Raw genomic sequence first — 19,561 nt, forward strand, 5'->3', positions numbered from 1 at the left:
CACTAGTGCCTAGTGTGTATGTAGCATAACCCTCCAACCTACCTATGCGTAACACTAACCTATACCTACCTACGCGTAACACTACCCCCTCCCCCCCCCCACACCTTCAAGGCCACTTTGCTTTGTGCTGTATCTGCTATTTACTGCTGTAGTCCTGTATTTTTCCATTTAAATTACCCTATCTGAAAAAAGCTGCTGTGCTTTTCCAGGACTAAAGGTGGCCACGCACCATACAATTTTTTAAATATCTTTTCAATTCAAGAACTGCTATCAATTTTTCTGGCTGATTGTAACATTTTAAAAATCTGACCAATGTACCACACACGTTCAATTTTGAACACTCCGAAAAAATTGCTTGGTTCTGTACATCAAGTAATTGACAATCTACCACACACCATACAATTTTGGCAAAAATTGATCCGAAAAATCCAACACTCCTGATCTTCTTTTATCGAATAAAAATGGGAAATTCGATCCGATTTCTTGAATGAATGAAAAAAGAGCTTTCGATTTTTCGGGACAACCGATCGTAATTATCGAATTGGTGTAAAATTGGATCTTTTAATTATATGGTGTGTGGCCACATTAACTGTGCCTATTTTGCTTGTTTGTGGCCATCCTGTAACTGCTATTCTGTCCTCAGGAGAAGAAATACCAAATGATGGGCGACACACTATTCTGGAGTCGGGTGCGCTGCATATTCTGAAAGCTGGGATCCAAGATGGCGGCCGGTATCAGTGTCATGCCACTAGCTCTGCGGGGGTCAGCTCTGCGTCCGGCCGGCTGTTTGTACAGCCACAAGGTAAGCAGGCCTAGGTTACTGGAAGAGAAACCAAGGCAGCACCTGCTGCGGCCACAAACATTCCTCTGAATGATGACCGGTGAGACTGGATGTCTGTCTCTCCCCCCAGGTGTGGTGCGTGCTGGGGATGCCTATGTAGAGTTGTCCTTACAAGAGGCCATACGAAATGTGAACAGCAGCTTTAACTCCACCCACAGACATCTGTTCAGCAGGTGAGGACTCAGTGTGGCCGCCCTGCAGGTAAGAAGCCTTCCCTTGTGCAGGCAGAAGTGCGCTAATTTCAGGGTGACTGATGGTAGAAACTGTCTCAGCTAAACCCACAGCATCAAACAGAATTGGTGACTGAACATATCAATTTAGTTACATGTGTTGTGTTAGACAAATAAAGCTACAAGTACCAGTAACTATCAAAAAACAGTTGTACAAACGGCTGAGCAGGGGGAGGAGGGGTCACTGTTGGCTGCTCGCATGGGAGGGATCAGTAAAATAGGTGTTTGGCTGCTCGGCATGGGAAGGACCATATTGTGTTGATGTCTGCTTAATGAGGTAGAGATCACTGATGGGGGAAGCTGCTCAGCAGGGGAGGGATCATTGATAGGAGTAGCTGCTTAGCAGGGGAGGAGTCAGTAAGAGCAATGGTTACTCAGTGGAAGGATCACTGTTGGGTTGCCATCCAGCAGGTGAATTATCAGTAAGCGAAATGGCTACTCAATAAAGAAGGGATCACTCACTGATAGGAGTAGCTGTTCAGCAGGGGCGGGATCAGCAAGACAAATGGCTACTCAGTGGAGGAGGGATATGGCTACTCAATAAAGAAGGGATCACTCACTGATAGGAGTAGCTGTTCAGCAGGGGCGGGATCAGCAAGACAACTTGCTACTCCGTGGAGGAGGGATTATGCTTGTGGTTGTTGCTCATTGGATGCTCAAAGGATGTTTATAACTTTACCCACAGACATCTGTTAAGCAGTGAAGGCTCAGTGTTGCCCCCTGCAGGTAAGAAGCCTTCCCTTGTGCAGGCAAAAGTGCGCTAATTTCAGGGTGTCTGATGGTAGAAATTGCTTCAGCTAAACTCTCAGCAACAAACCAGATAAACACCCTGGTGGTAACTGAACATATAAATTAAGTCGCATATGTTGTTTTAGACATTTTGACAAATTAAGTCACAAGTACCTATCAGAAATAAGTTGTACAGACTGCTGAGCAGTTGGCGAGGGGTCACTGATAGCTGCTCAGTGGGGGAGGGATCAGTAATATAGGCGGTTGTGTGCTCCGTAGGGGGAAGGATCAATTGTACAGATGCTCAGTGAGGTAGAGATCACTGATAAGGGAAGTTGTTCAGCATGGGAGGGATCCGCTAGCTGTTTAGCGGAAAAGGTGTCATTATTAAAGTTGACTGCTCACCCTGAGAGGGATCAACTTGTAGGGATGGCTGCTCAGTAGAGAAGGAATCACTGGCAGGAATAGCTGTTCAGCAGGTAAGGAGTCACTGAGACAAATGGCTACTCAGTGGAGGAGGGATCACTCATAGGGAGGGATAGCTGTTCAATGGTGAGAAGTCAGTAGGAGAAATGGATACTTAATGGAAAAGGAATTACTGATGAGAGTACTTGTTCCCCAGGGGAGGAATTCGTAAGAGAAATGGATACTCAGTGGAGGATCAGTGATAGGGAGAGATAGCTGTTCAATGAAGAGGAGTCAGTAGGAGAAATGGATACTTAGTGGAGGAGGGGTCACTGATAGGGGTACCTGTTCTTCAGGGTAGGAATTAGTAAGAGAAATGGATACTCAGCGGGGCAGGGATCACTGATGGGGATAGCTGCTCCACAGGGGAGGAATTAGTAAGAAAAAGGATACTCATTGGAGGAGGGATCACTGATGGGTAATTGCCCAGCAGGTAAATTGTCAGATTTTTAAGAAAAATGCCTACTCAGTATATGAAGGATCGCTGATGGGGAAGCTGTTTAGCAGGGGGGATGAGTTAGACATATGAACATATAGAGGTGGGATTATTCATGCAGTCATTGGTGGATAAAGGATGGTTATTCAAAGTGTTAATGTACATACACTTTGTGTAAGTGTTTTTACTATGTCTTAAAGGGACACTTAAGTCAACCCCCAAAAAAATGAGTTTTACTCACCTAGGGCTTCCAATAACCCCCTGAAGCTCTCCGCTGCCCTCGCCGTCTTCCCCCCAATCCCCCTGGCCCCGCCAGCAGCCACTTCCTGTTTCGGTGACAGGAGCTGACAGGCTGGGGACACGAGTGATTCTTCGCGTTCCCAAACACATTAGCACCCTCTATGCTGCTATATGGTATATAATATATGCTATAGCAGCATAGATGGCGCTATTGTGTCCAGGAACGCGAAGAATCACTCGCGTCCCCAGCCTGTCAGCTCCTGTCACCGAAACAGGAAGTGGCTGCCGGCGGGGCCAGGAGGATTGGAGGGAGACGGTGAGGGCACCGGACAGCTGCAGGGGGCTATTGGAAGCCCCAGGTGAGTAAAACTCTTTTTTTTTTTTTTTTTTACTTAAGTGTCCCTTTAAAATAGAGCGGTGACCAATAAAGAAGTATTACCTGCATTACTGATTTAACGGTACTGGCGTACTACTTGCATGCTATACTGTACAAAAATGATTTGTGGCTAGCCTGTACTCTGCCCTCAGTATGTGCTAAAATGTTCATAATGTTCTACTTTATACAGACAGGATATGGAGTGCAAAGGGCTGATTTACAAGGGGGTGGAGGACATTCTAGAAGTCCAGGCAGGGAATGCAATACACTGTAGCTAGTTTACTATCAGTATAGATATAGTGTAAAATATTTCTCTTTTCTTGAGATTTTGGGGTGACATGTCAGTATTTTTAATTGGGACTAAAACTAATAATGCAAGCATATTGGATTATTGATTGGCATACCATTTTAGGATCTGTTAGCCCCAAGTACTCTAACACTTTAATGGGTAAGCAACCATTCATATATACTGTATTGCTCACTGAGGTGCAGATGACTCATAACTGCTCAACAAGCATGGCCGACCACTGGGAAAAAGATAGGTGACATAAAATTGAGGGGTTATGCGGTACAGGCAGCTTCTGAACAGTGATAGGACCACACATTTCTGCAAAATACCCCTATCAGTGGCTTCTCAGCAGGGGGTTCAAATTTATACCAGTAACTGCTTTGTGGGGAGGGATCACTCATTGGCTCCCAGCAGGAAGGAGTCACTGATTGGTGCTCAGGAGGGGAGAGATCACTTATTGTTCAGCAGTAGAATTATCACTGATTGGTTCTCATAAATGGAGGGATCACTCATTGGTGGTCAGCAGGAGAATGATCACTGACTGGTGCTCAGCAGAGGAGGGATCACTCAGGGGAGGAGGAGCAGGAACAATCCTACAGGAAGATAATCTGCACTGCAAAAGAAGGATCACTCACACAGGCAGCCTCTTGTGGAAGTTAATCTTACAGATTACGGCTCAGCAGGGGAGGATAGTTACATTGTTGACCTCGCAACAACTAGTGATAAATTATGCATAGACGTGGCTTGTAGTTTCTCTGTATAAAGTACTTGTAATAATCTTATGCACTCACTATTTTATATTGCACTTATTTTTTTTCCATTTGGTAGTAAGTTAGAACCCTACTCTACACTCAAAGCCTGTTGTTTTTCTACAGTTTGCCCAAGTCGCCCAGTGACCTCTTTGCCCTGTCCCGCTACCCTCGGGATCCTCGGACCATTGAGACCATTCAGTCAGCTGAGATCCTGGAGAGGACCTTGCAACTGATAGAGGAACATGTGCTTCAGGGTCTGCCCGTGGACCTCAACAGCACAAGTAGGTTATCCTGGTGGTGAAGAACGTGTCTACAGGAGACAGCGCACAACAGCACAGGGAAATTTGGGTGCACCATGCGAGGCCATAGGCCGTAATGTGAATTATGGCTATAGCGGCGCTCAGACAGTAATTTGGACAGATTTACCTCACAGGAGCCTATAGACACAGATGTCCTGGCACCTTAGATTTCACCCTCCATGAGGCTGTGCTGGCTGGACCAGCTGTCACTTCTCCCTTACTTCCCTTGCCTGTCATAGGTAGCTACAGGTGTCTCCTTAGTATTAGGTAGCCAGAGGTACCCTCAATATTAAGCCGCTAGAGGTGCCTCTGACTGAAGGGAGATCCTGTCAGTGGAATGCAAAGACCTGGGTGAGTAACCTCTGATTTACACTATCATCAGGACTCTGCATAGGGAAGGAGGGAGTGAGCGCCTTTCCATCGTCATCTGCCTGTAGGCACGTGCCTACAGTGCCTTATGGCTAATCTGGCCCTGGACGGGGTTCAAATGACTATAAAAACAGCACAATTTGGCCGCCAGCAATAGCTGATACCTGAATTATGTCGTCCATGGTCGGCCTGGAGGGGGAATAGTAATTAACGCCGCCAGGGGCAAATCCAGGATTTTCAGGGGGGGATTCCTGAAAGCGGCATGTGGGCGTGGCCAAAACATGATGTGCGTGGAGCCAAATACTAGCAGTTTCTAGGCTAAATTGCACCCAGGGCGAGGGCGTAAAATGTGCCCCAATGTGGAGACAGGTATAGGTGCCCACAGTATAGGTAGCCAGCCGAGTATAGGTAGCCCATATAGTTGCCCCCAGTATAGGTTAGATAGGTATATGGCTCCAGTATAGGTTAGATAGGTATATGGCTCCAGTATAGGTTAGATAGGTATATGGCTCCAATATAGATTAGATAGGTATATGCCCCCCAGTATAGGTTAGATAGGTATATGCCCCAGTATAGATTATCTAGGTATATGCCCCAGTATAGATTAGATAGCTATATGCCTCCAGTATAGGTTAGATAGGTATATGGCTCCAGTATAGGTTAGATAGGTATATGCCCCCCAGTATAGATTAGATAGGTATATGTCCCCCAGTATAGGTTAGATAGGTATATGCCCCCCAGTATAGATTAGACAGGTACATGCCCCCCAGTATAGATTAGATAGGTATATGCCCCCAGTATAGATTAGATAGGTATATGCCCCTCAGTATAGCTTAGATAGCTATATGCCCCAGTATAGGTTATATAGGTATATTCCCCAGTATAGGTTAGGTATATGCCCCAGTATAGGTTAGATAGGTATATGCCCCTCAGTATAGCTTAGATAGGTATATGCCCCAGTATAGGTTAGATAGGTATATTCCCCAGTATAGGTTAGATAGGTATATGCCCCAGTATAGGTTAGGTATATGCCCCAGTATAGGTTAGATAGGTATATGCCCCAGTATAGCTTAGATAGGTATATGCCCCCAGTATAGCTTAGATAGGTATATGCCCCCAGTATAGCTTAGATAGGTATATGCCCCAGTATAGCTTAGATAGGTATATGCCCCAGTATAGATTAGATAGGTATATGCCCCAGTATAGATTAGATAGGTATATGCCTCCCAGTATAGCTTAGATAGGTATATGCCCCAGTATAGGTTAGATAGGTATATTCCCCAGTATAGGTTAGATAGGTATATGCCCCAGTATAGGTTAGGTATATGCCCCAGTATAGGTTAGATAGGTATATGCCCCCAGTATAGCTTAGATAGGTATATGCCCCAGTATAGATTAGATAGGTATATGCCCCCCAGTATAGATTAGATAGGTATATGCCCCCCAGTATAGATTAGATAGGTATATGCCCCCCAGTATAGATTAGATAGGTATATGTCCACCAGTATAGATTAGATAGGTATATGCCCCCCAGTATAGATTAGATAGGTATATGCCCCTCAGTATAGCTTAGATAGGTACATGCCCCAGTATAGGTTAGATAGGTATATGCCCCAGTATAGATTAGATAGGTATATGTCCACCAGTATAGATTAGATAGGTATATGCCCCCCAGTATAGATTAGATAGGTATATGCCCCTCAGTATAGCTTAGATAGGTACATGCCCCAGTATAGGTTAGATAGGTAAATGCCCCAGTATAGATTAGATAGGTGTATGCCCCCCAGTATAGATTAGATAGGTATATGCCCCTCAGTATAGCTTAGATAGGAACATGCCCCAGTATAGGTTAGATAGGTCTATGCCCTGGAATATGTTGGGATAGGTAGGCGGGGGTGGGGGGAGCGGGGAGAGAGGAGTTTCCACTTACCTGCCTTCATCCTGCACGCAGATTCTATCTTCTGCTTGTCCCGGCGCGCGTCGCATCGGTAAGAGCTACCCCTGTGATGACATGCGGTACGTCATCACAGGGGGCGCTGTTACCATAGCGACAGACGCCGGGACAGGAAGTACATGGAAGCCGCGCAGGATCCAGGCACCGTAAGTGTCTTCTCTCCCCGCAGCTCTGCCCGCCGCCAGCAGCAACCGACCCGAGGCCCCCCGCAGCGCCGCACACATATCCTTCTGGTCGCGGGGAGGAGGGGGGGGGGGTGTTCCAGACACCCGGAATACCCCCTTCGGTGCGCCAGTGGCCGCTGGGACTTTTGCAGGAGCAGGGTGAGAAGTTTTTCGTCTTTGCCCTGTACCCACATTTTCCGATGCCATTTTCATGCATATATGCCGATGAGACGCTAACAATTCTAAGGTGATGCTAATTTTATGCAAATTTAGGTATCTTGAAATTGGCCAAATTCCAAGATGCATAACTGTACATCTAATTTTCATCAACTTTGAGTGATTACAATTTCCTTAGCCATCCCTGTAGATGGGCTGCAATGAGGATAAATTATGGAGGCTACAGCTTCAGGTGAAATAGGGGAACTGCTGTCAATAGGTGGTGCTGATGAATAAGGAGGTGGTCCCATAGGAGTGGGGGATGCTCATAACATGGGTTCAGCTGGCTTATGGGAATGGGGAGGGGGATTAGGCCAATTACAGACCTTAGCAAGTGCATATGATTGGTCCTCCAGTTCCAAGCTGCATATGATTTGCACTCAATTTTCATGAAAGCCAGAATTATTTGCATCCCATTGACCAATCGAGGACGGAGGGGACAGTGTGTGGAATAGCATATACTACATTTTGCACATATAGGAGGGGTAAGGCTTGATTTGCCATAAGGCACTGTGGGCTTGTGCCTACAGGTGCCTGATGCTGGAAAGGCATCTCACTCCCCTCCCAGAGTGCCTCTCTCCCTCCTTCCCTATGCACAATCCTGATGGGAGTGTAAATTAGAGTTTACTCACCCTGCTCTCAGCATTCCACTGACGAGGTCTCCCTTCAATCAGGGGCACCACTATCTATTTATTGCTGAGGTTCCTCAAGCTACCTTACTAGGGGGCACCTCTAGCTACTTAATTTTGAGGGTATGTCTGACTACCTGATACTAGGATGCACCTGTAGCTACATATGACGGGCAGGTGAAGTAAGGGAGAAGTGGCACGTGGGAAATCCAGCACACTTGCGGTGGGCGTTTGCAGTTTCATGGAGGGTGAGGTTTAGGGTGCCAGGACATCTGTGCCTATAGGCTCCTGTGAGGTAAATCTGGGCCTGGTTATACATGGAAGAGGAGGGAGGCTTCATAGTCCAGTTGAGGCACATTTTATACTAGTTTTATACAAATTAGAAATGGACCAATCAACTGCAAGAACTGGCAGGAATGTAGCATTTTTCAGAAACTCCTTTATCTCTCAAGGTCGTTAAACTTTATTCATTTTTTGTAATAGCAGTATTTTAGTTCTAAGTGCCTGTAACCTTGTTAGTCTTATCCTGGTTACTTGTCTATACAGGTTACCACTACCGTGATCTGGTATCCCCTCACTACATTAGCATGATTGCCAACCTCTCCGGATGTTCCGCTCACAGACGGACGCCTAACTGCTCAGACATCTGTTTCCACCAGCGCTACCGTACATACGATGGTACCTGTAACAACCTGCGGCATCCACTGTGGGGGGCGTCCCTCACTGCTTTCCAACGCCTACTGAAGCCCGCCTACCAGAATGGCTTCAACCTCCCCCGAGGTATGGGTTCTTCAGATGAGTCGGGGGCCCTGCCTTTGCCTCTACCCCGCTTGGTGTCTACAACCATGATTGGGACAGAGACCATTACTCCTGACGCCCAGTACACCCATATGCTCATGCAGTGGGGCCAATTCTTGGACCATGATCTAGACCAAACCATACCGGCGCTCAGCATGTCCAGATTTTCAGATGCAGCACCTTGCAGCCAGGTGTGTACCAATGACCCACCTTGCTTTCCCATCAGCATGCCTGAGAAAGATCCTCGAGCAAGTAGTGGGCACTGCATGTTTTTTGCTCGATCCAGTCCAGTCTGTGGCAGTGGAGTGACCTCCCTTCTCCTGGACTCTGCCTATTACAGAGAACAGGTCAATTTGCTCACTGCTTACATTGATGCCTCCAACGTCTACGGCAGCTCTGAGAAAGAAGCCAATGAACTCCGAGATCTGACCAGCCAGGAGGGCCTGCTGAAAGTTGGTGGAGTTATGGCATCTTCTGGGAAGCCTCTGATGCCTTTAGCACATGGGCCACCTACAGAATGTATGAGGGATGAACGGGAAAGTACAGTCCCCTGTTTCTTGGCAGGCGATTACCGAGCTAATGAACAACTTGGCCTTACTGCAATACACACTTTATGGCTTAGGGAACACAACCGCATTGCAGCACATCTACTGAAGCTCAACCCTCACTGGAATGGAGATAAGGTCTACCATGAGACCAGGAAGATTGTAGGTGCCCAAATGCAACACATCACCTTCGCACATTGGCTTCCAAAAATTCTTGGGGAACCAGGAATGAGAATGCTGGGGGAATACCAAGGCTACGATCCTACCGTCAATAGTGCCATCTTCAATGCCTTTGCCACTGCTGCTTTCCGATTTGGGCACACCTTGATCAATCCTGTCCTATATCGACTGAATGAAACCTTCCAACCTATCCAACAAGGACATATTCCACTGCACAAGACCTTCTTCAGCCCATTCAGATTGCTACAAGAAGGGGGTATAGACCCCATCCTACGAGGACTTTTTGGAATCCCTGGTAAGATGAGGGTGCCTACAGAACTACTTAACTTGGAGCTCACAGAGAAACTGTTTGCTGCTGTGCACTCTGTCTCCTTGGACCTTGCGGCCATTAATATTCAACGTGGTCGGGACCATGGGATCCCACCATACAACGACTACAGGGTGGTCTGCAACCTCACATCGGCACAAGACTTTGAGGACCTGAAAAATGAAATCAAGAATCAGGATGTAAGGGAGAAGCTACGAAGGTGAGTCACCAACTTATGCTCCATTTGAAATCATTTCATAGCTTTAGATTAAGTTATCCATTTTGGGATTTGTATTTTGCAGTATGTCACAGACCAGTGTTTCTCAGTATTATTTTGGAATGTACCCCCTTTTGAAAGCCTTAGTTCACCAAGCACTCCCCTGAAACGGATACATTTTCCGCAGGTAGCCTTTGACACATATACATTTTTATTAGTAGTTAGTTACCATATTTTTGGCCTCTACGAAGCACCTTTCTTCTCAAAAAATGGGGAGAAAAGGTCCCTGACTTCCAAACACTCGCTGATACGAACCGCCGACCCGCTACAATGTCAGGGTAATCCTGTATTCTCCCCGTGTCCTTCTCGGCACCCCGTGTATGCAGCTGCAGCACGGCTCACCTGATTCATCGCCTCCAGCAGCGATCAGCATCTCTCCTTCACTGCTCCCCTAGTGCCGCTTCCACTGATGATGCAATCAGCAGAAGCCAGCACTACAGGAACAGTGCGGGAGAGGAGAGGTCTCTGATCACCACTGGAACCAATGGATCAGGTGAGCTGTGCATCGGATGCCGGGGGGCCAGAAGGGCACACAGGAGGACACATTAGGTACAAGGGGGACACAATAATTTAGGAGTTCTTAGCATCTTATTGGCCGTTTCTACTGTTGTCCAAGTGAGATTGTGAGAGTGATATGGAGGCTGCCATATTTCTTTCCTTTTAAGCAATACCAGTTGCCTGGCTGGCCTGCTGATCCTCTGCCTCTGATGGGGCCATAGGCCCTGAAAAAGCAAACAGATTAAGATGTCTGACTAAAGTCTGACAGGATAAGCCCCGCTACAGCAGCCAAAAACACTACAGCAGCCAAAGAATCAGCAGGAGAGCCAGGCAACTGGTATTGTTTAAAAGGAAATAAATATGGCTGCCTCCATATCCCTCTCACTTCAGGTTCCTTTTAAAAATGTAATACATTGGGTATCATTCATAAAGCATTTCCGCATGCGGAAATGCTTAATACCGGTGACTTTACCGACCACTCAGCATAATCCCCATTCATAAAGGCTCTTTCCGCATGAAAAGCTGACAGAGCGATACATTTCCGCGGAGTTTTTCTAGATTTATCTAGAAAAAGTAACAAACACATCCATTCATAAAGATTAGAGCAAGCGGTATGCGGAAGGAAAATACCGCTTGCTCGACAGTAGCGATAGGCGGGCGGATTACATGTAAATGAATGGGACGGACCTCCCAAGCAGCATCAGGCAGAGGAGCGCACGGAGGGAATCGGGCAGCTTTTATCTTTCCGCATGTCTTCCGCCACGCTGCCGCCAGCTTCCTCCAGAAAACCTCCGCACTTCTACCGCAACAGGCAGACTTCTTTATGAATGCCCACCCAGAAGTCTTAATTACCGGTTGCAGAGAAGAACGGTGTTTTACTGCACTACCGACTGCACCTTTATGAATGATACCCATTGTGGCTTTTGCAAACTACATTTAAAATGGACCTGAACTCTTGCACAGAACATAAGGAAAACATTGAGAAATGCACCCTGTATGTATTTAGAGAGTTTAGCTTCTCTTATTCCCCCTCATCTGTGACTAATCACCACCTTAATTTGATCTCTCAGCTGTGTCAGCTCAGAAATCTCGGCAGCTTCGGCAGAGCAGCTAATTTGTAAGCACAGGTTGTTAAACCCTTTTCTGCTTCCATAAAAGCAGGAAGTAGACACACTGCAGATTTATTGCAGGATATGTATCAGCTGTAACAAAGAAATGTTTTTCTGTAAAGGTTATTATGATGTTGCTTATCTTGTAGAGCAGAGAGGAAGTTCTGAGTTCAGGTCCGCCTTAAGAGCAAAGAATAATAACTCTACACATGACGTGACTGGCTAGCTCACTTTCTGATAATTGTTACTCCCTAAACACTGCTTTTCTTGTCCTGCAGCTTGTATGGGACGCCCAAAAATGTGGACCTCTTTCCAGCACTGATTGTGGAAGATCTGGTTCCTGGTTCTAGGTTGGGCCCGACTCTTATGTGCCTTCTGGTTACTCAGTTTAAAAGGCTTCGGAATGGAGACAGGTACCGTATGAGAGGTGGTGCATTCTGGCCTGTGGGGCGGGGCTTGTAGTGTCCCAGGAGTCCAGTGTCAGAGGGGACCCGCCTCCTTCCTCCAGGTTGTGCTGGGATTCTGGTGCTTAGTCGGGTGTGGTCAATGTGATACAAATCATTCCAAGTTGATTCAGATGTAATGCAAGTTTATGCAGCTTGGAAATGGGCCAATCAAATGCCCTTGCTACAGATTTTGATTGGCTGCATTGTAAGCTACAAACAATTTGCATTGCATTTGCATGCAAGCTGGAATTATTAGGTATCCAGAGGTTTCACACAGTATAGGTAGCCAGAAGTACCCCCCAGAAGTTGGTATCCAGAAGTACCCCACAGTAGTAGTTAGCACCCAGTATAGGAAGCAAGATGTGCCATCAGAGTGGCGAGCAGAGTAGAGGGGGGAAGCAGGGGCAATTCTTCCGTGGAGCAACATGTTTCAGGGTGACAACAATTAGAGGGTGGCAAGAGGCGGCTCCCTTCCCCAAATGTTCCCTTCCTCACACTCCCAGTTTCCCCCTTCCTAGATGTGTGGCGTTGCTTCACTCACCTGCTCTCAGCGTCCAGTGTCCTGTATCCATGGCTACAGCAGTGCCTCATGTCACCTGTTACGTGCTGCTGGGTCACATGAGGTGCCGTTGTAGTCAGAGAGGAAGCAGGGAGGAGATGCAATGGGAGGAGGTGCAGTACATACCAGGCATACTGGGGATCAGATGCTGCGGGCCAGCAGGGAGGAGATGCTGAGAGCGGGTGAGTGATGCGGCGTCGGTGCAGCACATACCAGGCATACTGGGGATCAGATGCTGCGGGCCAGCAGGGAGGAGATGCTGAGAGCGGGTGAGTGATGCGGCGTCGGTGCAGCACATACCCGGCATCCTGGGGAGCAGATGTTGCAGCCAGCAGGGAGGAGATGCTGAGAGCGGGTGAGTGATGCGGTGCCGATGCAGCACATACCCAGCCAGCATCCTGGGGATCAGATGCTGTGGGCCAGCAGGGAGGAGATGCTGAGAGCGAGTGAGTGATGCGGCGTCGGTGCAGCACATACCCGGCATCCTGGGGATCAGATGCTGCGGGCCAGCATGGAGGAGATGCTGAGAGCGGGTGAGTGATGCGGCGTCGGTGCAGCACATACCCGGCATCCTGGGGAGCAGATGTTGCAGCCAGCAGGGAGGAGATGCTGAGAGCGGGTGAGTGATGCGGTGCCGATGCAGCACATACCCAGCCAGCATCCTGGGGATCAGATGCTGTGGGCCAGCAGGGAGGAGATGCTGAGAGCGAGTGAGTGATGCGGCGTCGGTGCAGCACATACCCGGCATCCTGGGGATCAGATGCTGCGGGCCAGCAGGGAGGAGATGATGGAGGAAACAGAGGGAGGTAAGGATAGTGCCTGCAATGCACAGCCTGATGTGAGTCTCCTCTCTGGCTTTGCACACGGCGGCAAATAGTCTAGAACCGGCCCTGGGGGGAAGTAACTCACCTGGCTCTCTGTACTGTTTTTAGACCGTAAAATCAAGAGAGAATCAATACCGCCAGGAAGATTAAAGGACCACTATCGCAAAAAAAATGTAAAATACATACATATAGGATATACATTTGTCCCTGAGTAAAATGCACTATGAATTACTGAATGCAGTTAAAATCTGACAGATCTGACAGGTTTGGACTAGTCCATCTTCTCAAGGGGGATTCCCAGTATCTTGTTTAATCTTTACAAATGCACTCCCTGAAAATTATCTATACCAAGATGTTGTCCAGCCTGCCTCCTCATTAGCTGGGAGCTAGATTGAGTAATTGTAATTCACTAAGTGCTCTTGAAAAGAAAATCCTGAAAATCTCCCTTGAGGAGACGGAATAGTCCAAAACCTGTCAAATTTTTACTGTTTACTGTAAGCAACAGGAACATATGGTAAAAGTAATTTATAGTGCATTTTAAATGTATGAAGTTTATATTTAACTTTTTTTTTTTTTTTTTGCAAAAGTGGTGCTTTAACCACTTAAGCCTATCTGGACGAACATTCTCGTCCAGATAGGCTGCGCGCACTCCCACGGGCCACGCGCGCTCCCGCGTGCGCCCCCACTGCCGGCCATTAGCCCAGAGATCAATGAATGGGATTATAGATCCCATTCATTGATCAAAGCCCCCTTATTAAAGGCTGCGGTTTTTCTGATTTACAAAAAGATTCCTGTCCTCCTAATGCTTCCTGTAAGCGTACAATCACGCTTCCAGGACTTTTTGACTGTGGCCATCTTGTGGCCAAATAGTAAAACTACACCCACATCCATTTTTTTTATTACTAAATACATTTTTTTACATTTAAAATTAGGTGTTTACCTCCCACACCAAAAATTACCCAAATAAAATGTATAAAAAAAAAAAATTACAATTAAAAGTCCATCCCAACTCACTCCCCCTCCGCTCTCTCTCTAAATCGGCGCTCCCAGCGGAACTCCAGCTAGCATGTCACGCTAGCTTTATTAGTGGAGCGCACACGCTGGGAAGGGAGGAGGCGGGGGAGTGTTTGTTCTTCTACCGTCATGTTGCGACGGCAAAAGGGAAGATTACAGGACATACTGCGCATGCCCAGCGCAGTATGTCCGGGCCAGGGGTCAGAAGAGTCGGCCGGTACCGGCAGCTGTAGGAGAAGACCGGGGGCTGGAGGCAGGGAGTGAGAGGATCGATGAGTGTGTCATTTTCTTCCCCTACACAGTGCAGCATTTGTTTTACCACAGCCTGTGGGCTGTGGTATCCTTTAACCACATAAGGACCAGGCCAGTTTTGATTGATCTGTGCTGCGTGGGCTCTTCAGCCCGCAGCACAAATCGTGTAATAGGCAGGGCGATCAGACTCCCCCCCCCCCCTTTTTCCCCACTAGGGGGGTGTCCTGCTGGGGGGGGGGTCTGATCGCCGCCACTGCCTTGTGCCTTGCAGGGGGGGGGGGGGCTCTTCAAAGCTATTCTCCCCTCCCTCTCCTTCCCATGTATCCGTCCTGTACCGCCTCTGATAGGCTTCAGCCTATCCGATGCCGGCGATCCCCGGCCAATCGGAGGCCGGGGATCGCCGATCTCCTTTATGGCGCTGCTGCAACAGCAGCGCCGTACGCTGTAAACACCGTGGATTTCCTCCCTGCGTGTTTACATTTAGCCTGCGAGCCGAAATCGGAGGCTCGCAGGCTGTTCACGGAGACACCCTCCGTGAACTGACATGGAATGTTTCCATGGAAACACCACTGCGACCTGCCGACGCCTATCGGCGTTAGGCGGTCGATAAGTGGTTAAATGGTGTAATAAGCGGGACAAATGGGCAAGTAAAATACATGGGTTTTAATTACATTAGCATGTATTAATTTCAAACTATAATGGGCAAAAACTGAGAAATAGTGATTTTTTTCCCATTTCTTTCTTAATATACCTGTTAAAATGGATTTAGAATAAATTCATTCTTAGCAAATTGTATCACACAAAGAAAGCCTAATTGGTGGCGGAAAAAACAAGATATAGATCAATTCATTGTGATGAGTAGTGATAAAGTTATTGGCAAATGAATGGGAGGTGAAAGTTGTTCAGATGCAAAAAATAAACAACCCTTTGGGCTTAAGTGGTTAATTACATAAGCTGATGGCCCCCAAAGAGAGGAAAAATGCCTTCCTGCCCCCTGAGCCTGCCCTCCCCTGGAACTCGTACAGATCACTTGGTGTATGGGCAGATCGACTATAAAACAGATCCTTCTCTGATTGAACCTGATCGGAGAGAGAGATCTGTTACCTGCCCATACGCCAAAGATTTCCAAATTGGCCTAGCGCCACCTAATTGGCCGCCCCCTAAGTGTTAAAGTGTTGTGTCCTCCCCCCAGGTGCCCGTGCTCAGTAAAGTCTCAACTGTCCACCACTGCCACTACTTGCCTCCTTGCCACCCCAAGATTTTCCAGCATGTCCAATAAATCTTTTCAACCGATTTCTGCTGATAAACGATTGAAACCTTGATCGTACGGCCTTGTTGCAGGACCAATTCTTTTAGATTTGATAAAATTACTGAATTGGAATGTCGATTGGGGCAGCAATATCAAGAGATGTATGAGCACCTTAAAGCAAACCTGACACGAAAAAAAACCTTTTGATATAATGAATTGTATGTTTAGTACGGATAAGGAATAAAACATTAGTAGCAAAGAAAAGCGTCTCATATTTTTACTCATTCAGTTATATAGCTTTATTTATAACATTGCTTCATTCTGTCATATTTACAGTTTACAAACTACCCTCTGTCTTGTAAGCTATAAAACAAAGCAGACATAATGACCCTTTGAACTTTCCTGCAGTAAAGCCTTATCTCATGTTGTCTCTCACTGTTTCTTGGCTGTTTAGGTGCTTCAGAAAACAGGACTGTATTCGACCAAGTGGGTCAAAGAGCTCAGAAAAGCTCTTTTGCACCGATAACTGAAGTTTTTTTTGTAACTGTTCCTGTAATGTAAAACAATATGAGACTCTTATTTGCTGCTAATGTTCTATTTCTTAGCTGTACTACACATACAATTCACTATCTCATGCAGGCCCCGATTTACATCACAGGAGTCCTGGCACCTTAGTCTTCTCCCTCCTTGAACCTACAAACCCTACTGCAAGTGTGCTGGCTTTCCCAGCTGTCACTTCTCCCTTACTTCCCTTGCCCGTCATAGGTAGCTATGGGTGCCCCTTAGTATTAGGTTGCTAGAGGAACCTCAGTAATAAGTAGCTAGAGGTGCCCCTGACTGAAAGGAGATCTTGTCATTGGAATGCTAATTTACACTATCATCAGGACTCTGCATAGGGAGGGAGGGAGGCGCTCGGGGAGGGGAGTAAGCTGCCTTTCCATAATCAGGCGCCTGTAGGCATGAGCCTACAGTGCCTTATGGTAAATCTGGACCTGATTTCATAAGTTTATTTTCGCTTCAGGTTTGCTTTAACTGTGTTCACATTGTAGGAAATATTTGAACTAGTTTGTGTTTCCGTGCAGAAATGGTGACTGAGGTACTGGATCTCCTTGTCATTCCGCCATAACGCCCTTATTTCATTCCAGTTTTCCCTCCATGCAGATTCTGGTACACCAGCCCCGGCACCTTCAGCTCCGCCCAGCTCACAGAAATTCGGCAGAGCTCACTGGCCCGGGTGCTGTGTGACAACGGGGACAACATCCAGCACGTTCAGGAGGACGTATTCCGGATGTCCTCCTTCCCCCAGGACATGCGGCCGTGCAGCGACATCCCGGGCCTGGACCTGCGCTTCTGGAAGGAGTGCTGTTACGGTGAGTGCAGGGGGACATGCTGAAGTAGCCATTACTAGGGCAAGCCAGTCATCAGGACTGGCCATGGGTTTCACAACACCCTGAGCGAAACTACATCTCAACTGCCCCTGCCAAGGATGATTGCAATGCTTCTGCTCATAAACACTGAGTTCTCAGTAGTGGCAGGTGTGAAGTAGCCAGGTATGCCCCTAGATAATAGTGTTAGGTAGCCAGATGTAGCCCCTCCCAGTATAGATAGCCCAATGTGCCTGCATAATCAGGCACCCCCTTCCTTCCCAATTTGGAATGATCGCACTGCACCCGACAATTTGCACGGCACATTGTAGAGTAGTGTTACCAGTGTTCTGAGTTCAACCCTGTCACAGTAGCTGCTTTGCGCATTTTGTTATGTAATGGTATTATGCCATGTAATATTTCTGCTTCATTTAATGTTCTCAGTTAGCAAGGGAGCATATGCACCAACCTGAGACATGACATGCTGCAGCTCAACACAATAACACACTGGCTGGCTGTGAGTCTGTGGCAAACAAACTGCTTACTCTCAGCCAGTTCGCCATCCTCCATTCCTCCTCCGTGCCACCTCCTTCCTTCTGCTGTGCAAGTCAAATGAAACACTGCTGCTCTCCTGCCTCCCCCTCCTCAGTCACTGTCAGACTCCTCACACAGCACAACAAGCTGCTTTTCCCTAATGATGATCTCTTCACCTCGCTCTCCTCTCGCTTCTCCTCCTGCTCTGACTGCATGCTGTTAGTGTAAACACATTACAAACATGCTGCATCTTTAATCTCTGCACCTGATGCAAATGCTTCACCTTGCTTCATGAGAGAACCGGCCCTGTGCATAATTGTGTAGCCCCTCAGTATTGGTAGCCAGATGTACTCCAGCACTAGGTAGCCCCCTCAGTATCGATAGCAGAAGTGCCCCTCCCTCCAATATAGGCAGCTAGACATGCCTGAGTGTTTGTCCTCTAGGATTAGAGGCCCCCCCAGTATAAGTACCAGCTGTGCAGGGATGGATTAAGATGTAATGTGGCCCTAGGCAAGGTAGTAGATTTGACCCCTTGTGGTCCTTTTGATAAGCTGCAATGGACAGAAGTCAAAGAAGATGGCAGGTGGGCCCCTTGACACCCACTGGGCCCCAGGCACCTGCCTAGGTTGCCTGATGGATGATCCTGCTCTGCAGCTGTGCCCCCAGTGTTAGGTGGACTCTCAGTATAGAAAGCAAATGAGCACCCCCTCAGTATAGGTAGCCAGCTGTGCCCCTAGTATTACGTAGTTCCCACTTCCGCAGTACAGGCAGCAGATGCTCTTCCCCCAACATTATTAAATAGTTTTCCCAAGTAGAGGTAGCAAATAAGCCAACCCCCCCCCCCCCCCCCCCTACATGCAGAGTCATGAGGGGAGGTGGAGCCTGAAAGGATACTCGCCAATCTAGTGTCCAGCAACAGTGGTTCTCTATCTATCTCGGTCCCCTACAGTAGTAGTCCAGCATCCCCTTTATTGTTACAACAGCATCACTCCTTATATGAGCACATGCCAGCAGGTCACATTAGGAGAGACACCTGTAGCCATGGAGATGGGATGCCTCCATTGCTGGACGCCAAGAGGTGAGTAACATCTCATTGCGATCGGGATCAGCTCTTGGGTGGGCATCCTGCCGGTACCCCTGACTATGTGGCGCTCTGAGCTCAGGTCTCTCAGGTCAAAGGCCAGCCCTGCCATATGCTATAAAAAATCCAAGTTGGTGCAAATTGTATGCGGTTGACAATGCACATAATGCAGCCCCCAAGACGTAGGCTGTCCAAAGCGGTCCATCGGAGAGTTGTGCTTTAATATTTTACCAACAATCCTTTCATAGTTTTAAATAACCCAAAATGTTTATCTTAGTCTTACTTTTGATTTATTTTGTCAATAATGGTTTTGATGAGCTCATTTTCCCATGGGGCGGAGACCGTCTTTAGCAGCCCCGCGGTATGAGTCGCACCACTACACTTCCTGTGTTCTGTCTCAAGAGAAATGAGGTCTCATTAGCTGCAGACGGTTTGGCTATAAGGAAATGATTTGTGGGACGCGGCTCGGTAACTGTCTGTCCTTAAAAGGAAAACTATCTGAGTAGCGTGACTTGGAATAATGTGAACTTTTAAT

General features: G+C 47.4%; 1 protein-coding gene across 2 annotated transcripts in view; it reads left to right on the forward strand.

Annotated features, from left to right (window-relative positions):
• The window catches only part of LOC137542140 (peroxidasin-like), an 81,611-nt gene that overhangs the window by 47,103 nt on the left and 14,947 nt on the right, over positions 1-19,561 (forward strand). For both annotated transcript variants that reach the window (XM_068263831.1, XM_068263832.1), the window contains 6 exons: positions 644-802; positions 912-1,014; positions 4,482-4,639; positions 8,536-10,039; positions 11,982-12,116; positions 17,209-17,417. In XM_068263831.1, coding sequence (XP_068119932.1) covers positions 644-802; positions 912-1,014; positions 4,482-4,639; positions 8,536-10,039; positions 11,982-12,116; positions 17,209-17,417 — 2,268 coding nt within the window. The remainder of the gene's footprint in view (positions 1-643; positions 803-911; positions 1,015-4,481; positions 4,640-8,535; positions 10,040-11,981; positions 12,117-17,208; positions 17,418-19,561) is intronic.

This window comes from Hyperolius riggenbachi, chromosome 12 (genome assembly GCF_040937935.1).
Source record: "Hyperolius riggenbachi isolate aHypRig1 chromosome 12, aHypRig1.pri, whole genome shotgun sequence".
NCBI classification, from domain to species: domain Eukaryota; kingdom Metazoa; phylum Chordata; class Amphibia; order Anura; family Hyperoliidae; genus Hyperolius; species Hyperolius riggenbachi.